We start from the raw sequence: 18,936 nt of genomic DNA on the forward strand, positions 1-18,936 counted from the left end.
TTTTACTCTCATGAAGCCCACTCCAGATCTGAGGTGCCCTTGAACCTGTCCTTTCAAGCAGTGCAGCCAGGTACAGCTCCAGCAAGAACTAGCTGCATAATGGTAGCTCCTCACCTGAAAGGCCTTGAACATTTTGGCTAAATAGGACCCATTTCTTCACCCACAACACTGAATTTAGTTTATGGACAAACAAGGGGATCAACAAGTTAAAAGCAGAGGAGGTTCTCCCTCCCAAAACTATTGCTGTCGCTAATGCTATGAGTTATCTGTCTCTGAACACCTTATTTGTTTCACCTTTAGAGCTCCCAGTTACAAGTTACTTCTGAGAGCTCTCTCCTGAGGAACAACAGAAGGGCACTATTCACCTGAAACATAATCCTCCATCAGTGGAGTTGAGTTTGGAGGTTTAGTTGCTCCCTTAGGGAGGAAACACTTGGAGCATCTCTCTGGAGACAGATGAGCTCTAGGAAAATGCCTCAGCCTGCAAGAGGAATTCCAGGAGTGAGAAAGCAGATCTTCTAGTCCTACTGATCTCTTTAACAACAGGCCAAGCATTGCAAAGAGGCTCCTTCCCACCACACTAGTGCTATCTCACTGCACTCTCCTTCAGCCAGCGAGCAGCAAGGTTCCTGGGGGTGGCAGCTGGGTTTCTAGCCCCCTGCTTACTTGCAGCACTTCTTTTTCCTCTTACTTCAAGGCTAGAACAGCCCAAAATAAAAGCCCCAAAGGGGCCAACATCAGGAAGAGCTGTAAGAGAAACTGAGCTCAGTTTCACATCACTACAGTGAAAGAGAAAGAGTAATGCAGCCTGTACTGAATGCAAGAGCTGCTGCGTGCTGCTGTCTCTGCTGCTTGGTAATGGGAAGGCAGAGGAGAATACACAGCCCGAAATGGAAATGCCAGGCAGGAATTGCCAAGCAACTGAGCTGCAAGGACACACACAGCAGAGGTGTTTCACTTCAGCAAGAATAAGCATGACTGGCTTCGAGTAACACACTTCAGCTAGGTGATGGGAAGCGTCTCAGTTTGCTGTGGCACAAGAGATCCTCTGGGAATTTTAACAACTTAACACTATGTGGTGTCTCAAGTGTAAGTCAAAGCCCTGGGAAGAGACTGGTTATCGTGCTGCTAATGGCTCACAAACCTATGGAACAACCTGCTGAACCAGAAGTTCAAAGCACACCCCAGCTGTAAAACTGACCCCAGGCCCCTTACCTGGGGATTGTCTGTATGATGAAGATGTCCTGTCCCCGCACAGATTCCTTTATTTCAACTCTGGTTTCTGAAGAGGATTGAAAACACAGTCAGTTTTGTTTCCAGACATCACATTTCCAATGATAACACACCATTTCTCAGCAGCATATGCCCACTGGGCAGGGCAGATAAGGACTTGCTCCTTTGCCTTTCATGCTCACACACCCTCTACACACACAGATGAGCCAAGTGGATTTTCCAAAGGCTGGGGTGAGTTAGTTGTATTTACAATGCAAACCCAGGCTGAATAGCTGTTCTCCTCCATGCAGAAGACAATTACCTAACTCTGAGCGAGAAAGAGCCTTTTCACTTCTCCACACGGAGTGCTGGGAGCTGTCAATACCACATTCATTAGTGCACAAAGAACCACCCAACACAACAACCTTCAGTACTCACCAAGGAGGCAACTCCTTTTGTGGCTCACAAGGGGTCAGCCCAAGGCACCACCAGGAGCAGAGAGCTGGAAGAGCTCCCCAGTTTCACTATCAAGGTCAAGACATTTCAACACTGACATGTGCTGGGTCTCTGCTGAGCACAATTCCCATAGTCCCAGCCTGACATGCAAAAGCTGAGCTCTGAAGCAGCTCTACAAAGCCAGTTCCCCCGAGGTGCCTGTCTTAGCCACTCATTTGCCCACACAGTTGTGAACTAGAGGGTGGGAATAAGTGAAAGGAGAGAAATATCTACCCAGCTATAGCTGCAGTAACCTTACGGGACCCTGCTGAAAGCAGGCTGAGTTGCTGTGCAGGGATGAAGAATGACTTCAGACCCTGCAGCAAGTGACCTCATTTAAAACTAACCCTAACGGGTGAGGCCAACCCCACCAGGACCATGGCAGCTTATGCACCACGTGGCCCATTCTGGCTATAGGAGCAGCAGCACTACCACAGAATCCCAGACTGGTTTGGGTTGGAAAGGACCTTAGGATCATCCAGTTCCAACCCCTGCCACGGGCAGGGACACCTTCCACTAGAGCAGGTTGCTCCAAGCCCCTGTGTCCAACCTGGCCTTGAACACTGCCAGGGATGGGGCAGCCACAGCTTCTCTGGGCACCCTGTGCCAGCGCCTCAGCACCCTCACAGGGAAGAGCTTCTGCCTTAGATCTAACCTGAACTTCCCCTGTTTCACTTTGAACCCATCACCCCTTGTCCTGTCACTCCAGTCCCTGATGAAGAGTCCCTCTCCAGCATCCTTGTAGCCCCCTTCAGACACTGGAAGCTGCTCTGAGGTCTCCACGCAGCTTCTCTTCTCCAGGCTGAACAGCCCCAATGTTCTCAGCCTGTCTCCACACAGGAGGTGCTCCAGCCCCTGATCATCCTCGTGGCCTCCTCTGGACTTGCTCCACAAACCCCCACATAGAGCCAGCACTGTTTCCATCCCTTCTTCTCCTCTCTATCAGCCCTCTGGTTGTAGTCTCCTGCAAATAAGGTATCTGAGGTCTTGAAACAGTAAATTACTCTCAGCCACGGAGCTCTGCGAGCCAATATCCCAGTGTTTTAGCCCAGCATTTGAAAACAGACACTTGCTACATACAGCAAGATGAAAGCAAGCTCCAAGGCCAAGGGACCTGGGGGGGTTTAGTCTGGAGAAGAGAAGGCTCAGAGGGGACCTTATCGCTCTCTGCAACTGCCTGACAGGAGGCTGTAGTGAGGTGGGGTTGGTCTCTGCTCCCAGGGAACCATGTAGCCGAGGCCTCAGTGCCATGGGTTAGTGGTGGCCTTGGCAGTGCTGGGGAGCAGTTGGACTGGATGAGCTTAAAGCTCTTTCCCAACCCAGCTGGTTCTGTGATTTGGTGATGCCAAGAGGCACGTTCCCCAGCACAGCCCTGAATTTGTGCTCTTTAAAGCAAGAGGACAGGCCCTTGCTGGGGCAGCTGCAAACTGCCTGTGCCAGGGGAGGGCTGAGGAAGGGCACCCTTCCGAAGCTAGCGAGGCAGACACACAGCAAACCATTACTTTTAAACCTGGGAGATGTTTTGCTAAGCACAAGTGTGTAAGATCTTGTGGCAGCTACACCTGAGGTAGGACTCTCCTTCAGAGGAGATGGGCAGCCAAATGAGCAAGAGGAGAAAACAAGGAACACATTTAACCTGCTTTGTCCAGGGTCAGACACGAGGTTGAGCAGTGCCAGGAGCAGCAGTAACATCACAGCTGAATCCCTGCCCTCATCAGCCAGCTTTAGCAGATGGAATTAGGCAGTATTCCTAAGGTTCCCTCAAACCAGTTGCAAGTATTGACCATTTCTCTCACCTCCATTGGTTTCCTGGTACACCACAGACTTGCCCAGCTCAGCGCCAAGACGTCTGCGGAGAAAAAGAGGAAATGAAAAATTCAAGAACCCAACATTCATCATAACCCAGTTCATGATCCAGAGCAGAGCCTGCCCCAACCAGGACACTCCAACAAAGCACAGCATTGCCTCAGCCTGCACAACTACTGGTCCTCCCCTTGGCCCAGGGTCTCCTTCCCTCTGACACCCCTGGGGCAGGCTGATGGGTGCTCACTGAGCCAGCCCTCTGCGAGTGCCTCCTGATGGCAGAGGACACCTTGCAGGCCTCTGCAATGCCACCTTAGGTGGGTCTCTTGTGAAACTAAACATTAATGATTTACTCAGACTTGATGAATAGCAACTGAGTCACTTCTTGACTCCCACATCTTGTATTTTTCCCCCCCAAACCTTCCTTCTGAAATAACTCAGCTGATTGAAGAGATTTTAATGCCAAAACAACCAAAAGGTTGCTGATTTTCTTTCAAATTACTCCTTCCTCTTCTCAAATGTTCAACCTACATCACTCATCACAACAGATTACAGTCCCACACACCCCCCTTGCCCTCTCTTCCAGGCTCTGCTTGGTGGCCATGCCATGGATTAGCAAACAGTTTATGTCTGCAAAATGCCTTTGTTCAACATGCCTGGAGAAGAGAAGCTGCATGGAGACCTCAGAGCAGCCTCCAGTGCCTGAAGGGGGCTACAAGGATGCTGGGGAGGGACCTTCATCAGGGACTGGAGTGACAGGACAAGGGGTGATGGGTTCAAACTGAAACAGGGGAAGTTCAGGTTGGATCTAAGGCAGAAGCTCTTCCCTGTGAGGGTGCTGAGGCGCTGGCACAGGGTGCCCAGAGAAGCTGTGGCTGCCCCATCCCTGGCAGTGTTCAAGGCCAGGTTGGACACAGGGGCTTGGAGCAACCTGCTCTAGTGGAAGGTGTCCCTGCCCGTGGCAGGGGTTGGAGCTGGATGAGCTTTAAGGACCTTTCTGATCCAAACCAGACTGTGATTCTATGAACACTACCATGGTAGTTTCCTGTCTGCATTCACCTGGACACAAGTCAATCAGGACTACCCCTAAACAAAGGGCCCACATCTGTCACTGGCTTTCCCCCACTCCACCACCTTCAGCAGTTGGTGTCCCTCCATCTCCTCAGCCCCAGACTCAGCCTTGCATTCAGCTGTCACACAGACTTGGTTCTTCAGAAGCCAACGAGTGGGACAGCCCAGCACCAGCACTCTGGCCACCCCGGCTTTGAGCCCACATGCTAGAGGCCTCAGCTAGGACAGCTGCCATAACAGCTGCTTCAATGCCACAGGATGTATTTGCTTAGCTGGCCTCTAAGCACGTGTTTGGCACACACACACTCCTGATCCTGTGTGTGGCAGCACATTTGGCAATGGCTGGGGCTGGTGAGTGAACTCCTGTGTGGTGAATTGTCCATGTGAGGTTGGAAGCACACTGACCTGGGTACCAGCGGCAGCATCACCTGGGGGCCACGCAGCCCAGAGCAGACAAGTCCCCCAAATCTCTATCGACGGGGCTTCTCCCACCAGCCCCACTTGGTTCAAACCTGCAGCTGCAATAAGGGCATCCTCAGTACCTTCAGTGTCTTCACACAGAGCTGGTGGCTGGGCAGGGAAAAGCAAACCCAGGGAAGGAAACACAGTGAAGGTGATTTGCAGATGGGATCCTGCTGTCTTTCCCATGACAGGCCGGCATCTGCAACCATGAAGCTTTGGCCTTATCGCTGCCAAGTCGAAACCAGCTCAAGACTCACACACACAAAACAAACAGTGTGTGTGGGGAAACGTTCAGTGACTCACCCTGGTCCCTCCAGAGCCACACAGCACGTCTCACGAGCTCGCTTTGGAGGCACGTGCGCCCCGAGCTCACTGCAGGCAGCACGTTCCCACCCCACTGCTGGCAGAAAGAATCCACCACCAACACGGGCAAGTGCCTTTAGTGCAGCCTGCGCCTGCCTGCAGCAGGAAGGAAAGCTTCAAACCAGTGCAGCCACACACATCACAGCAAAACAGCCCTTGGACAGCAGTGTTTTCCATGCTGAGTGATGGCAAACACGCACGGCAGAGGTCTGGGATGCTCCAAACAGCCTCAAGTTGCACCAGGGGAGGGTTAGGCTGGATATTAGGAAACATGGCTTCACCAAAAGGGTTGGCCAGCACTGGAACAGGCTGCCCAGGGCAGGGCTGGAGTCACCATCCATGGAGGGATTTAAAAAGACAGGTAGATGTGTCCCTGAGGGACATGGGTTAGTGGTGGGCTTGGTGGTGCTGGACTCAATCTTAAAGGTCTTTTCCAACCTAACTGTTTCTATGATGCAGCTGGCAAGCAGAAACCAGGGGCCAGTGCTCCCCTGTTCAGGCTGCACAGCAGCAACGCAGCCTCTGTGCTGCTGAAACAAGAGATCAGGAAGGGAAGTTTGCTTCCCAATGGAAAGAGGGACACAAACAGCTCCGCTTGTCAAACCTGGCTGCACACTTAAAGGAATGAGCAGCAGTGGATTGCTCTGGTGGGACAGTAAATCTCTCCCTCAATAAACCTCTGCTCCAGCTGCTGACGGCAACAAGAGGAGCAGCAATGGGAAGGATACAGCAGAAACTGCCCAGAAAGGTGCCAAATCAACCCAACGTGCAGCTCCACCAGTTCACCTTCCTCCGAGCCCCTTTCTGAAGGCTTTGTGTGAGCTGAGGCTTCAGCCAGTGAATGAGCCTGATCAAACCTGCAGTTATTTCCAAGGATACAAATGAAGCTCCTGTTGTAAAGCACCAAATTCCAGAGGACTTGTGTCAATAGGGAGACTTGGCCAGAAGTCAGGGCATGGCCATAGCCACCACACAGCCTGGGAGCAAGCCTTCCCTCCCATCACCTCGCCCTCTGCCCCCCTCCAGCCCCAACTCTTTTGCCCCAAAACCCTCCCTGTGCAGAAGCTCCCAACCAGTCCTTGCTTTAAGTGACAGAGGGATGACACCGACAGCAAGGACTCTGCCTGCACCCAGCTTCAGGCCCAGCAGCACAGGGGCTGTCACTTGTGTGCAGGAAGATTCGCACCAGGAAGGAGCAGGCTCCAGGAGTAACACGGAGCACGCAGCCCTGCAGAGATACAGCCCCTTCTGGCAAAGAGAACGCTTCAGGTCCTGCAGATAAATCACATCTTCAAGCAGAACGAGCTCCATTGACCAAAGCCCTGTTGTGTGCTGCAGTATTTGGCCACAGGGAGTTGGAGGCTTTTGCCAACACTGAAGTGGTTGAGGCTGAAATCTCATTTGTTAACCAGCCCCGTGTAGACATCGGAGCACATATTTACTTCTGGAAGCTCCCTTCTCCACCCAAGGCAGACAGAAACTCAGGCTGGTGTTGGGTTTGGTTTTAAAAGCAGCGCTGTGCACACACGGCCCCAGCAGGGAGGGCTGACATCCAAGTGTTACTACTCCAGGCTGCTCCCAGCTCTCCAAGCCCGCAATGCCAGCTCCGTGCAGGCTTTCCCTGTGTGACCACCCACTGCTCCTCACCCCAGCTCCATCACCGAGTGACTCCTCTAGGACCTGATGGCATCTAAGGGAACAGTTCCCATCCCAGCTTTAAAAACCTACTCGGACCAACCGATTGAGCTGGAAGCTCTCTCTGTAAAGCTGCCCAGGGAAGATGCTCTAACCCTCTGCAGTCCCACCACACGCCAAGAGGATATTAAGCTGCGGCTACAAGAGTGTTTAGAAAATCTGGCTCAAACTCACGGCCTCACAGTGCACAGCTCAGCCATCACCTACACCTCAGCGAGGAAGTGACATAGGAAACTATGAGGTTGCATTACACTGTCCTTTAAAATGCTCCTCTGAAGCCTGTCAAACCCAACTGTATCAGGCTCCAGACCCAGGGGCAGGCAGTTAAGAGATACCTGATGCTCAGCTGAAGCCCCATGCAAGGGGCAAGCGCACTTGCAGGATTCCACACCACCAGAGCACGTGTCTACTGCTGGGAAGGGCGCTCAGGTTGTGTTTCCTTCTCCCCCTCTCTGACAAGCACCAAAAGACATTTGGAAAGTCATCTCCCACGGAAGCTTCCAGCTCACAGTGCAAACACCACGTTTGAAGAGAAATCTGCACACAAACAAAGCCCTTTCTTTATTTTAGCAATATCCTCCTCATTACAAACACTGTCACTGGTCCCAGCTCTGCAAACACCCGACTCTCCCCACACCTCCAGCCTCCACCAACTGCTGCAGATCCGGAAGGAGCTGGAGCTGAGAGCACAGGATCTGCTCCGTGCTTAACCATGGCCACAGCCTGGCTTTGAGATGCTTTCCAAACTCAAGCAGATCTTTATTTAAAGGCCAGGCATCCCATGCAGCAAGCACAATGCAGCTCTGGGGTGTATTTCCTAATCTCCCACTACAAAAAACAAGACAGGAAAAGGGAAAGGAAACTGCAGCTTCCTGGATACAAGGCACTTTGTTCGGAGAGCCTCAGAAGCACCCCAGTTCCCCTTCACCTCCCTCCATCCACCCATCACGACTGGATACCTGAAGAATAATCCCTGCTGCTCATCTGCCACTTGTGCCTGAGCCATGCAGCACCTGCATCTCCTGTTCCAGCCATGCCACAAGCCATGAGGCTGAACGATGGGCAAACACCCCCCAGATTGTCCTCTCCTCCTACCAGAATGCTCCTTGGGAAGGAACTGCCCCTAAACCCGGCTCTGGCCAGCACAAAGCCAGTCTGCTCTGCACTTACATCCCAAGCTGCAGAGAACATCCCAAAGCCCAGCTGCTCCATGCACACCCTTCTCCAGCACTGGCCCCTCCTGCAGCCCCCTCCACTGTATTACTTTTTAGCTGGTTATCTTTGTCACCTTTCCAAAACCCTTCAATGCAGTTTCGCCCTGTAATATCTTGTTAGCTTCCTGCCACCTTCTGCATCTTCTGAGATGGACAAGAGTTGGTGCCACCTCTTCTCCTCCCTCAGCACCACACAAGAGCTCTTTCCTGAAGGCAGGAACAGCGTTTGGAGATGGGGCAGAGCAGCATCACAAAGTGATCTGGAGGATGAAGGATGAGGTGATTCCCCTGCATCATCCTAATGGCCTAATGAGGAAGGCTGACATTGCTCCCCATGAGAACTGCTTCAGCTGAGGGGTCCTCCTGACACCCTGTCCCTTCAGCTGAGGGGTCCTCCTGACACCCTGTCCCTTCCAAGAGCAGGGCTCACCTCCTGCTCATCCACAGAAAGCACCACCCTGTCATAGCATTGGGTACCCAACTCCCTCCAGCCAGAGAGGAGAACACGAGGCTCCATCTTTCCCTCATCCCTCCACACTGTTTAGGCTCACAGCCTTGCTTTTACCTTCAGATCACCAGCATTGCCCATTGCTGCCAACCAAATGAGTGTCTAGAGCCCCCACATCCACAGCCTGCAGCGGGTTTACCACAGTATCCCTACGCAGGAGCACCAGGGAAGCATTAGCAAGCTTCTAGCAGCAAACCCCTCCAAGCCAAACACACCAGCAGGGAGGGGGATGCAGTGTTTGCACCCTCCAAGCCAGGCACTGCAGTCAGAGGGGATCTAAATGCATCTGTTGGACTCTGGAGGCCTAAAAAGGCTTTTGCTAGGCCTCCCTCCCCCAGCAGCACACAGGCCCATTAGGGATCAGCACTGGCCCCAGAAATGAGCTTTCTCTCCTGTAAAAGTAGCTTTTGATCATGTGCAAAGTGTCCTAATTGCAGCAGGACTCTTCTTTCCGTGTGGGAATTCAAAATCATCCCTCTTAATTCCTAGGATACGAGTAAACATATGGATTTATTTCTGCTTCAGTGGTCCTGAGCCTAAGGAGCACCTTTACCTTCTGAAGCTTCAGAAGGCATTTGGCTCTCACAAACCAGCACCATCTCCTCTCCCTGACATGGCTACAGAAACAAGAGCTCTGCCCAGAGCTGGACTATCCATTTAGCCACCCGCCCCCTAACCAGGCATGAATGCCCACTGAGACATGGCAGAGACCAGAACTCCACACCCAGAGCCTGAATCAAAAGCAGCTCTGGAAGTTCTGTATTAAAGGAAGTGAGGAGATGGAACAGCTTTCACAGGTTTATGTCCCACTGCTCCTCCCCGGGTCAAAAAAGGCTGAGCCAGGACTCCTCGAGTGTCACTTGCACCATCACACCTACAAGCAAAGAGCAACAGAGCCTCACACCAGTGTCTCCAGGGGCCCTACTCCTAATATTGTGTGTTGTTTTAAAGTTCTTTTACTACTTCCACTAAAGGTCATAAAAAAACTTTAAAAAGCACGCACAATATTAGAGGACACACTCACCCTTCTGAGCCTGCTCCAACTCAGTTAAAAGGCTCAAGTGACCTCCCCAGCCAGGCACAGGCTGGGATGGGCACAGTGGCAAAGGCAGCAGCCACGCAGCTTTTGCAACCTGAAAAGACAAGGGACGCATTACAGAGGTGTTGAAACAGCCCCCGAGCTCCCACGGGAGCTCAGAGCCAAACCACGGCACAAGATGCTGAGAACACCTTTATTTTGGGGAGACTTTTTACTGTGGGCAAATCCCAACTATTCATAGAATCATGGAATGGTTTGTGTTGGAAGAGACCTTAAAGCTCATCCAGTTCCAACCCCTGCCACGGGCAGGGACACCTTCCACTAGAGCAGGTTGCTCCAAGCCCCTGTGTCCAACCTGGCCTTGAACACTGCCAGGGATGGGGCAGCCACAGCTTCTCTGGGCACCCTGTGCCAGTGCCTCAGCACCCTCACAGGGAACAACTTCTGCCTTAGATCTAACCTGAACTTCCCCTGTTCCAGTTTGAACCCATCACCCCTTGTCCTGTCGCTCCAGTCCCTGATGAAGGTCCCTCTCCAGCATCCTTGTAGCCCCCTTCAGACACTGGAGGCTGCTCTGAGGTCTCCACGCAGCTTCTCTTCTCCAGGCTGAACAGCCCCAACTCTCTCAGCCTGTCTCCACACAGGAGGTGCTCCAGCCCCTGCTCATCCTCGTGGCCTCCTCTGGGACAAGGATGACCCCAGGTTTTGCACTCCCTCTCCAACAAAACCTCATGCACACATTCCCATCTTTCACACCCTCCCACTGTAGCTCAGTCATTGCTCCCAGCTTACAGCTGCGTGTCCCCAGGCCTCAGTTCAAGCAGTAGCTGTGCAGCAATGCTCACACCAGCACCGAGCACCCCAACTCCCCACTGCTGGTAGAGCCCCCATTGCTGCTCTTAGAAGTTTCCTTCACGAAGGAGAGCCAGGAGGTCACTGTCTGGCTCCTGCTGTCACTCAGAGCTTCACTGGGCACCCTGCGGAGGGTTCCATCAGCACATGGCACAGCCATGGCCTGGGGAAGCCCCTTCCCTGCCCTTCTCATTACAGCTTTTTAAAAAGTGAGGTATTTTTAAGACGAAGAGCAAAGAATAAAGATTGTCCCTTTGCTCTTTCATGCCTGAGAGCATGGAGCTTCCCCTCAGGCGACTTCTGTTATGTTCTGTGGTGACAAAACAGGACAAGTCTTGTAAAGCCGTGTCCCATCCCTGCAGCAAAACTTACTTTTTACAGAGATTTTGTTTCCAGAGTCGCATCAGTGACAGAGAACTGACCAAAGGAGCAAAACCACACCAACCAAAACCAGCTTTCCGCTCCCAAACACGAGGATTTCCCTCCCTGCCTCACACATAGTGAAGCCCATCGCTGTTATCCAACACACATCCCATCACACCAGCAATCCCGGCCAAACAGCCAAGTCAGCCTCGTGGAGATAATCTGTTTATTAAGCTAGCTGGACAAACAGCACAATGTTCTTGCATTTAAGGTGGCAGCACACCCCTCTTTTCATGTTCCAAATTTAAGCACCCCTTGGAGATGGATCAGGCCAGCAGTTGCCTCAGGGGGAGAGCAAGGATGCAACCTGCTGCAGCGAACACACACTGAGCCCCCTCCATTTTGGGAGCAGCTTCCTAGGAACTGTAGCTACGACACAGAAAGGAAATTCAAGCCCAGCTTTAGGATGACAGCTCCCCAAAACACAGATGCTCGCCTTGGAAAAGCCCCTTCAGCTGGGATTTGAACCAAACTAATCCAAACCAGAAGTGCCAGGGGAGACTCAGTGCTCCCCCGTGCACCAAGAGCCCTGTTCTGGAGCCAGCTGTAACACCCTCACCCAGCGCACCCAAACTCTGCCCAAACTGATGGGCTGAAGCACAAGGAGCACATTTCTACCCCCGAACTAAACCCTGCTTTGTGAGCATGTGCTGCCCACCTCTCCTACCCCCCAAAATCCCCTCTGCCCGGTGCAACCGAGGTCTGCTCATGCAGCGCTCCACACACCCCAAGCACTGAAGCTGTTGGGCAAACAAGGTCACCAGCCTGTCGCCACGAAAGGCAGCAGAGAAAGTTCTGAGCATCTCCCAAACCAGTTAAAATGCTTTCTGAGGTGTGTTCAGCCCAGTTTCACCTCCTCCCTCCCCAAAACTAACAGTCTCCGCTGCAACCTGGCCCTTCCAGCCTTGAAATGGATGTCAAAGACACTGGAGGGTCTGTTTTCATCGCTGGGTCAAACTGAGTTACCAGGAGGGCTGAGCTGGTGCTGAGGAGAAGGGCAGAGCTGCTGAAGGCTCCCAGCACTAATCCTCTGCACCAAAGGTGTCTGCAGCAGCCGCCGCTGGCTGGGGAAGGCGGGAGGACGCCAAAAGCCTCTTGAGCCCGCACTGAGTAGCTCGGGGAGGGGGGGAGAAACTTGAAGGAGAGGGAACTTACTCCGTGATCCTCTTCGCCAGCTCGGTGGAGGCTGCCGTCGAGTTGGCCGAGAAGACCCGGTAGCCACTTCTGGCTGCGTTCATCGCCAAAGAGTCATGCAAGCCCCGCGGAGCTCGAAAGTGAGAGAAAACAGATTTATAAGGCAACAAGAGCTTCCGTGGCATCCTTTTCTTCCTCTCCGCCACGATCACCGCCCCTTAAAGGGGTGGGGAAGAGGGAGGAGGAGAAGAACCCTTCCGCTACCTATGCTCTTGCTGCTCCATTCCTGGGGCAAAGTAGAAAAGGGGAGGTGGAAAGTATTACTATTAGAATGGAGCAGCGGGGGGGAGGGAAGGGGAGGCAGCGATGCCCGCAGAGCAAACCCCAACCCAAACCCGCCCTCATGCACCGGGGGAGGGAAGACCCCCCAAAATGGGGAAGGGGGGTAGCGAGGCGGAGAGAGGGTCCCTGGGGAAGGGGGTGTGCTGAGGGGGCGCAGGAAGGCGGAAGGGGGGAGCCCTGAGCGGCAGCAAGGCCGGAAGGGGTGTGGGGGGTCCCTACGGGGCCGGGGGGCCCTCCCGCTGCCCTCACCCAGCCCAGGCGGTGCCGCCGCCGCCCTTCCCCTGCGCCGCCATCTTCCCGCGGGGAGAGACCGCCCCCGCCGCCATCTTAGGTGAGGGCACGGCGGCCCCGCTGCGGGAGAGGGGTGTCAGCTCCTGCCCGGAAAGCGCCGGTACCTGAGGAGAGGGCGTGGGAGCGGTGAGCCCGCTCCCTGCTCGGGCCGGGCCGCCCGCTCCCGGCGCTGCTCCCGGCGCGGCCGCTCCCCGCTCCTGCCCGAGGGACAAGGCGCGGCCCCACCGCGGCGGCTTCACTTGCCCGCACCTAAGATGGCGGCCCGGCGGAAGCGCGGCGGCGGCGCTCTAGCCTCGCTCCACTGCAGGCGGGGCGGGCTGCGGCGGCGCTCTAACCTCGCTCTATGGCCGGCGGGGCGGGACCCTGCCCCACAACCTGCCCCAGCCCTGAGCCCTCCCGGTGCCCCGCAGCGTTCAGAAGGGGTTCCTCCAGCCAGCCCCCTGCCTCACAGCTGCCTCTCGGCACCGTCTCCCAAGGGAACACGCACCATCGGGCTCCCCGAGGTCCTCCGGGCTCTTTGGGTGTGAGGGCAGAGTCACCCCTCGGGTACCGCCACTAAATGGCTTGTGTAAGCAGAACACTTGTGCCGCAGCCTGGATGGCAGAGGTCTGTGCTGACCCTCCCGGCCCCAGCGAGTGTGCTTTATGGCAGAGGGAAGGCAAACAGCGTGAACTTCACCACCAGGATTGCCTGGCATTGCTTTGTTCACCCTGGAGGGAGAGGTTTTTCCCAGGCACTGTGCAAAGGCGTCGTCCCTTGACATGTATTTTCCCTGCTAAGAGCAGGGAAGGAGGAGGAAGTCGTGGTGGGGGACATGGGGGCTGCACACCCCCGTGACTCAATAGTGACTCCGCTGCTCCGATGCACGTGTGTGTGCAGCAGCGGTGCCTCCAGCCGCAGCGCCTGTCAGAAACATTCCTTGCTCGGCTGGGAGCTGCAGCGTTGCTGTCAGTCCTCCTCCGCTGAACACTTCCTTAAAGGTTGTCCCTCAAAACCACCCCACAGTTACCTGGTGTGTGAGCCAGGACAGCTCCTTTTCACTCCACCAGCCACGCGGGATGGCTGCCGCAGCGGGATCAGGCTGCAGGGCTCCGCATGGAAAACCCATCACAGCCATAGCCCATGGACCAGACACAGTGCAGCCCGTGCTGGTAGGGCAAGTGTGGGAGTTTGCTGCCACCAAACCTGTGTATGGTCCCTGCTGCGGCCTCTCCATGTCCTTTGTGTCCCCCACAGGTCCTTCAGCTGTGCCTTCTCACAGCCGGGGCTACTCTAACTTGATTCCCACATCCTGCTTGCTCCCCAATGGCAGCATAAGGCGAGGCAAGAGCTAACAGCATCAGCTGCCTGGATTCACCAAGAAAAGGCAGCACAGCCAGGCATGCGATCCCTTCAGGCTGGAGATAACCCTCCACCTTGGGATGAAGCATCCCAAGCTGCAGGATCCATTTGTTGGGGGGCCCAGATACCCCCTCGTGGGCACCCCAAGCCAGGCTCTCCCTCAGCTGCACACACAGATGTGTGTTTAGTGATGGCTGCCCTGCACAGCACAGTCATGTAACAGTGGACACAGCACCCAGCTTCACTTGTCACACGTCGCTGGCTTTGTCCTTCAAAAGGAAGGAGGTGGACAAAGAAAACCACTTGGGTGGGGACAGGCTATTTCTATGGTGTAGGAAGCTGGCTGCTTGCTGAGGGCCCCCTGCACCCACCGGAGAAATGGCAGCTCCCGGGGGAGCGGGGACACCCCAAGGGACTGGGACTGCAGGGACAAACCCTGAGCAGCACCCAGGCAGGGGGAGCAAAGAAGGATGGACCCCAAGGGCAGGGAGGGAGACCCAGCACCTCTGCAGGGTGCTCAGCTCCCTCCCAGGCCCCTAGGACAGGGATTTACTGCTGCCCTCCTCTAAAGCGCTTCCCTCCTGGCTTGCCAGCAATCAGGTGTGCTGGGGAAGGGAGGAAGGAAGCGCTGTTTAACCCCTTCCCACCCGGGGCCAGCTTGCTCCTCCCTCGGCAGCTCAACACACCAGCCTACTGCTGATGCTGTGGCCTGCAGGTCCTCCAGCACCATCCTGCTGCCTCCTGGGATGCTCAGAGCCATGCACCGGGGATGGATCCCACCCGCACCATCACCTCCCCTCGCTGCCGACGCTGAGATGCAACAAGTTTGTGTGTTCTGCTGCAGGGCAGCCCCCGGGTGGCACCTCTGAGCCCTCCGAGCGGGGCTCAGCCACACATCCTGCCCCAAACCCACCCCACCGTTGTGCTTCTGAGCTTTCCCCCTGTGCCACCAGCTTCAGCCCTGCAGGGAGAGGCGCAGCAGCCTCGCAGGGCACAGGGTGTCCCGCCGGGGTGGCTGTGGAGCTGTGGGGTTGGGATCAGCCCTTGTGGAGCTGAGGTTGTGGCTGTTATCGCTGCAACAACCAACCTTTCTCCCGGACAAGGGAGCCACTGGTTTCTCTGTCAGTCCCACCTGCTTTTACAGCCAGGCAAAGGAGAAAGAAGCGATTGTTTACTTAGGGATCAATGAATATCCCAGCTCCTGGCATGCTCGGAGGCAGCAGAACCCTCCCCCGGAGCCCGGCAGAGGAGAGAAGGCCTTACAGTGCTTCATTATTCCATTATCAGAGGGCAGATTAGGAGGGTGGGTCAGGGAACAGCGCCGGCTTTAGGCAGGTTTAGCTCCTTTGGAAAGGCTTATCCAGGCTCAGCCTCACTCGCTGCTGTGCTCTGTGCTGAGGGGTTTGAGGAGTGCTCAGGGAAGGGGTGGGCAGGGGGGTCATAGCCAAAAAATGGTCCATCTGGGAGGCTTCTTTACCAAAACCTGGCTTTATATGGTGAATTTCAGCCACCGGGGAGGGCAGTTTCTCAGCTCTGCCAAGTCCTGCATTGCTCTCAGTGAACAGCAGTGCCTCGGAGCTGCTGTGGGGTGGGTTCATGTGTGGGGCTGGCACAGGACAGCCCTTGCAGGCAGCTCCCTGCAGAGCGGAACGAGGTTTCGCCCCTTCTCCCTTACTGTCACCCTGGAGCCGGGGTGGGGTGGCTGGAACCCAGCAAGGAGAGAGGAGCGGGGGAACTGCTGCAGCAAATCCCTCCTCTGCTTTCCCAGGCCAGAACCGGGGTGGTGTAGTGGGATGCTGTGTCCCCCATACATAACTCTGCCCCAGCCAAGTGGTTCTCATTGCAGCCTCTGACTCACCTCCCAAAAATTCCTCTGCTCTCATCATGCAGGAAACCGCTGCAGGGAAGTGGTGAAAACCCTGCAACAACGGCCTGAAATTTGGCTTCCCCCAGCCGAGGGGGGAGATCAAACAGCAGCACACTGGCTTCGATCCCTCTGATGCCAGGAATAGTCACGGGGCTGACTTCTTGCCTGAGCCTGAGTGTGTGTGTGTGGTCACTCCAGACTCAGCAGCTTCTCGTGGGACGTCTGGGACTGTTTCCCCAAGCACAAGGCCTGACCTCAGAAATATCCTTGAGTCAAGCGTCAGGAATGAGCTCAGCTTCTCTGAGTGAGCCCCTGTGGTCCTGGGCTGTGCTGAGAGCTTGGCAATGGGGGGTGGCAGCCCCCAGCAGGTCACAAAGCCTGGCTGTGATTTAGGAGCTGCTGTAACCCCCCAGCTCCTCACAGGTTGAGAAACCTCCTGCGTCGAGCCCTGTGTGAAGCTGGGTTTGTGGGTGATACCCACGGCCATGGCTCATGGAGCCAGAGACTGAGGGTGCAGCCACTTGCCAGAGTTCTGCCCCACATCAATGGCAGACCCAAAACCTGCATCCTGGCTCATGCATCCCAGGTGGGATGTGATCCCAATCGCTCTCCATGAGATACCTCTGTTCTTCCTGTCCCCTCCTGCCCCGTGCTGGTCTCATGGGGCAACACCAGCATCTCCATGGGTGACTGCTCCCCAATGGTGAGGGGCCAAGCTGCATCCCCTGGCCTGGGTCTGCCCCAAAGCGGCTCCATCCCTGCCCCGGCCGCTCCTGCAGGCACTGCCTGGAACGTTCCCAGTGCTGCAGTGGGTGGCTGTCCCCCTGCCAAGCCCTGCAGCCCTGCCAGCCCCGCTGCAGCACACAGCCGCGCTATTTCTGGCTCCACCTTGAGACGTGCACCTTCGGCAGCGGGAATGATGCTAAAAGAGACGGATCCAGGATGAGTGCGTCCCATTCCCGTCCCCGGGTGGCTGCAGCAGAGCGGGCAGGGAGCTGCTGTGTGCCTCGAAGGGAAACGCTGCCGTTCATCCTGCTGCAGAGCTGTGTCCTCTGCACACCTCCTCCAGAGCTGCCTGTCGCTGCTGTGTAGGCAGCAGCAGCCTGAGGTCAAGGCTTGTCCTGGCATGGACATCCTGCATCAGCGTGGTGAAGGACTAAGGCAGGGCCAGGAAGCCCCCAGCCTCTGCTTTCTTCCCCCGGGACAAGCTGCCTGTGGGCACCAGCTCCTCTAAGCAGCTTGGGGCAGGAGGGAGCTGAGGGGAGGTTGAATTGAACCCTTGCCTGATGGCACAGCTCAAGGCAAACCTTGTCTCCTGCTTCTGCCTCAGTTTCCCCAACCACAGGAACATCCATCACCCTCCGCAGTGAGCCCGGGGCACAGCGCTCTGGATGTACAAACCTTCTTCCCCAAATGACATCGGTGAGGTCTGGGATACCCCACAGGCCCTCCCAGGACAGGAGTTTGAGGGGTGTTTGCTCTTGAAGAGACACGGGTGGTCTCCATGGTCATGGCTGGACTGGACACCTGCACTGAGCCCCTGTTGCAGTGCGAGAGGTGGGGGGGTTCACCACCCTCTCTCCCCACTGGCTCCATGCCGCATCCTCATCCCACGTTCCCGCACTGCTCTCCCACGTACATGGCCTCTGCAGCACTGGGAATGGAGCAGATCAGGACAAACCTGACCTGCAGACTGCTGAGCACCCTTCAGGCTGCTGCTCGGGTCAAAGGAGCTCGTTAAAGCTCCTGTAATTAAGACAGGCCCAGACGACTGTTTATCAGCGCTGAGGGTGAAGGAAGTGATCCCACTTCCGTATGAGACATCGCATCTGGAGGCAAACAAGGGGTGTCCACGTGGGATGGAGCTGAATCAACGCGTGGCTGTGGAAGCAAAGCAGAGGGACCCACATGGGGCTGGTGGTGGGCACTGGAGTATCTGTGGTACAAAGCATCCACCCAGGGTGGCACAGCACTGGGACGGGCTCATGGGGAGTCCCCATAGACCAGCACTGAGATGGAAAAGCTCTGCCAGGGTGTCCTCTGCCATCATGGAGGTTGAGTTCGTGCCGGTCCCATTCTCCATCTGAGGAAAACCTGGCTGCAGCCCCCTCATTCCCTGCTGCTGGCATCCCTGCCATGGGCATCCCTGCCCTAAACATTCCTATGGCACTGCTGGCTTCAACAGCTCACTGTGAAGCCGCTGTCAGCCCCTTTCCCAGCTCCCAGCCGTGGCCGGCAGAGCCCGGCTGGGCATTCCGCTCCTATTTAAAGCTCAGGCAGGGTAAGGGGATCCCTGTGGCACGGGGCCATGGACGGATGTAGCGTGGTGAGGACAGAGCCCGAAGCAGCCCCATCGCCCCGTGGCACCTGCAAGGAGCGATGTGACAGCTCTGCTCTCACATCCTCCCACCGCGCCTCGTGCCTTCCTGAGCGGAAACCAGGAGCGCGTTAGTCACCGAGAAGGGAGAGGGGCAGGTCAGGACGCTGCACACCCAGCAGCCAGCTATTTCCTCCCATGACACCTTGCTCAGGGCCTCGGGGCTGTTTACAAACGCTGGACTATGCCTAAACCTTACCCCAAACCGGCTGTGGGTGCTGCAGTGCCCCAGCTGAAAGCATCCACCAACAGAAGGCTGGGAGCAGGGTTTGTGCCATCTCCCCTCCAAACATCTCTTTGAACCCACAGCACCCAGGAAGTCTTTTTGGAAAGCAGAGTGCTCCAAATCATGGCACCTCAGTTTAGGTCACTCTGGGAAAGCAAGACTTGACTGTGTCATCCCATGCCCTCCCCGCAGTTTTTTGGCCGGTTCCAGCAGGATTAAGC

The 18,936-nt window shown here is 55.6% G+C and overlaps 1 protein-coding gene across 6 annotated transcripts in view; it reads right to left on the reverse strand.

Moving 5' to 3' along the window:
• The window catches only part of PRPSAP1 (phosphoribosyl pyrophosphate synthetase associated protein 1), a 35,790-nt gene that overhangs the window by 12,950 nt on the left and 3,904 nt on the right, over window positions 1-18,936 (reverse strand). For 2 of the 6 annotated variants that reach the window (XM_030505688.1, XM_030505689.1), the window contains exons 2-4: window positions 12,293-12,404; window positions 3,504-3,556; window positions 1,216-1,282 (exon numbers count right to left, since the gene is read on the reverse strand). In XM_030505688.1, the coding sequence (XP_030361548.1) occupies window positions 1,216-1,282; window positions 3,504-3,556; window positions 12,293-12,404 (232 nt within the window). Of the gene's footprint in view, window positions 1-1,215; window positions 1,283-3,503; window positions 3,557-9,847; window positions 9,868-12,292; window positions 12,405-12,862; window positions 12,929-13,008; window positions 13,153-18,936 lie in introns of those variants that run through there. The other 4 variants (XM_030505694.1, XM_030505695.1, XM_030505690.1 and 1 more) reach the window with 4 other exon arrangements.

The sequence above is a fragment of the Strigops habroptila genome, chromosome 14 (assembly GCF_004027225.2).
Source record: "Strigops habroptila isolate Jane chromosome 14, bStrHab1.2.pri, whole genome shotgun sequence".
Classification (NCBI taxonomy): Eukaryota; Metazoa; Chordata; class Aves; order Psittaciformes; family Psittacidae; genus Strigops; species Strigops habroptila.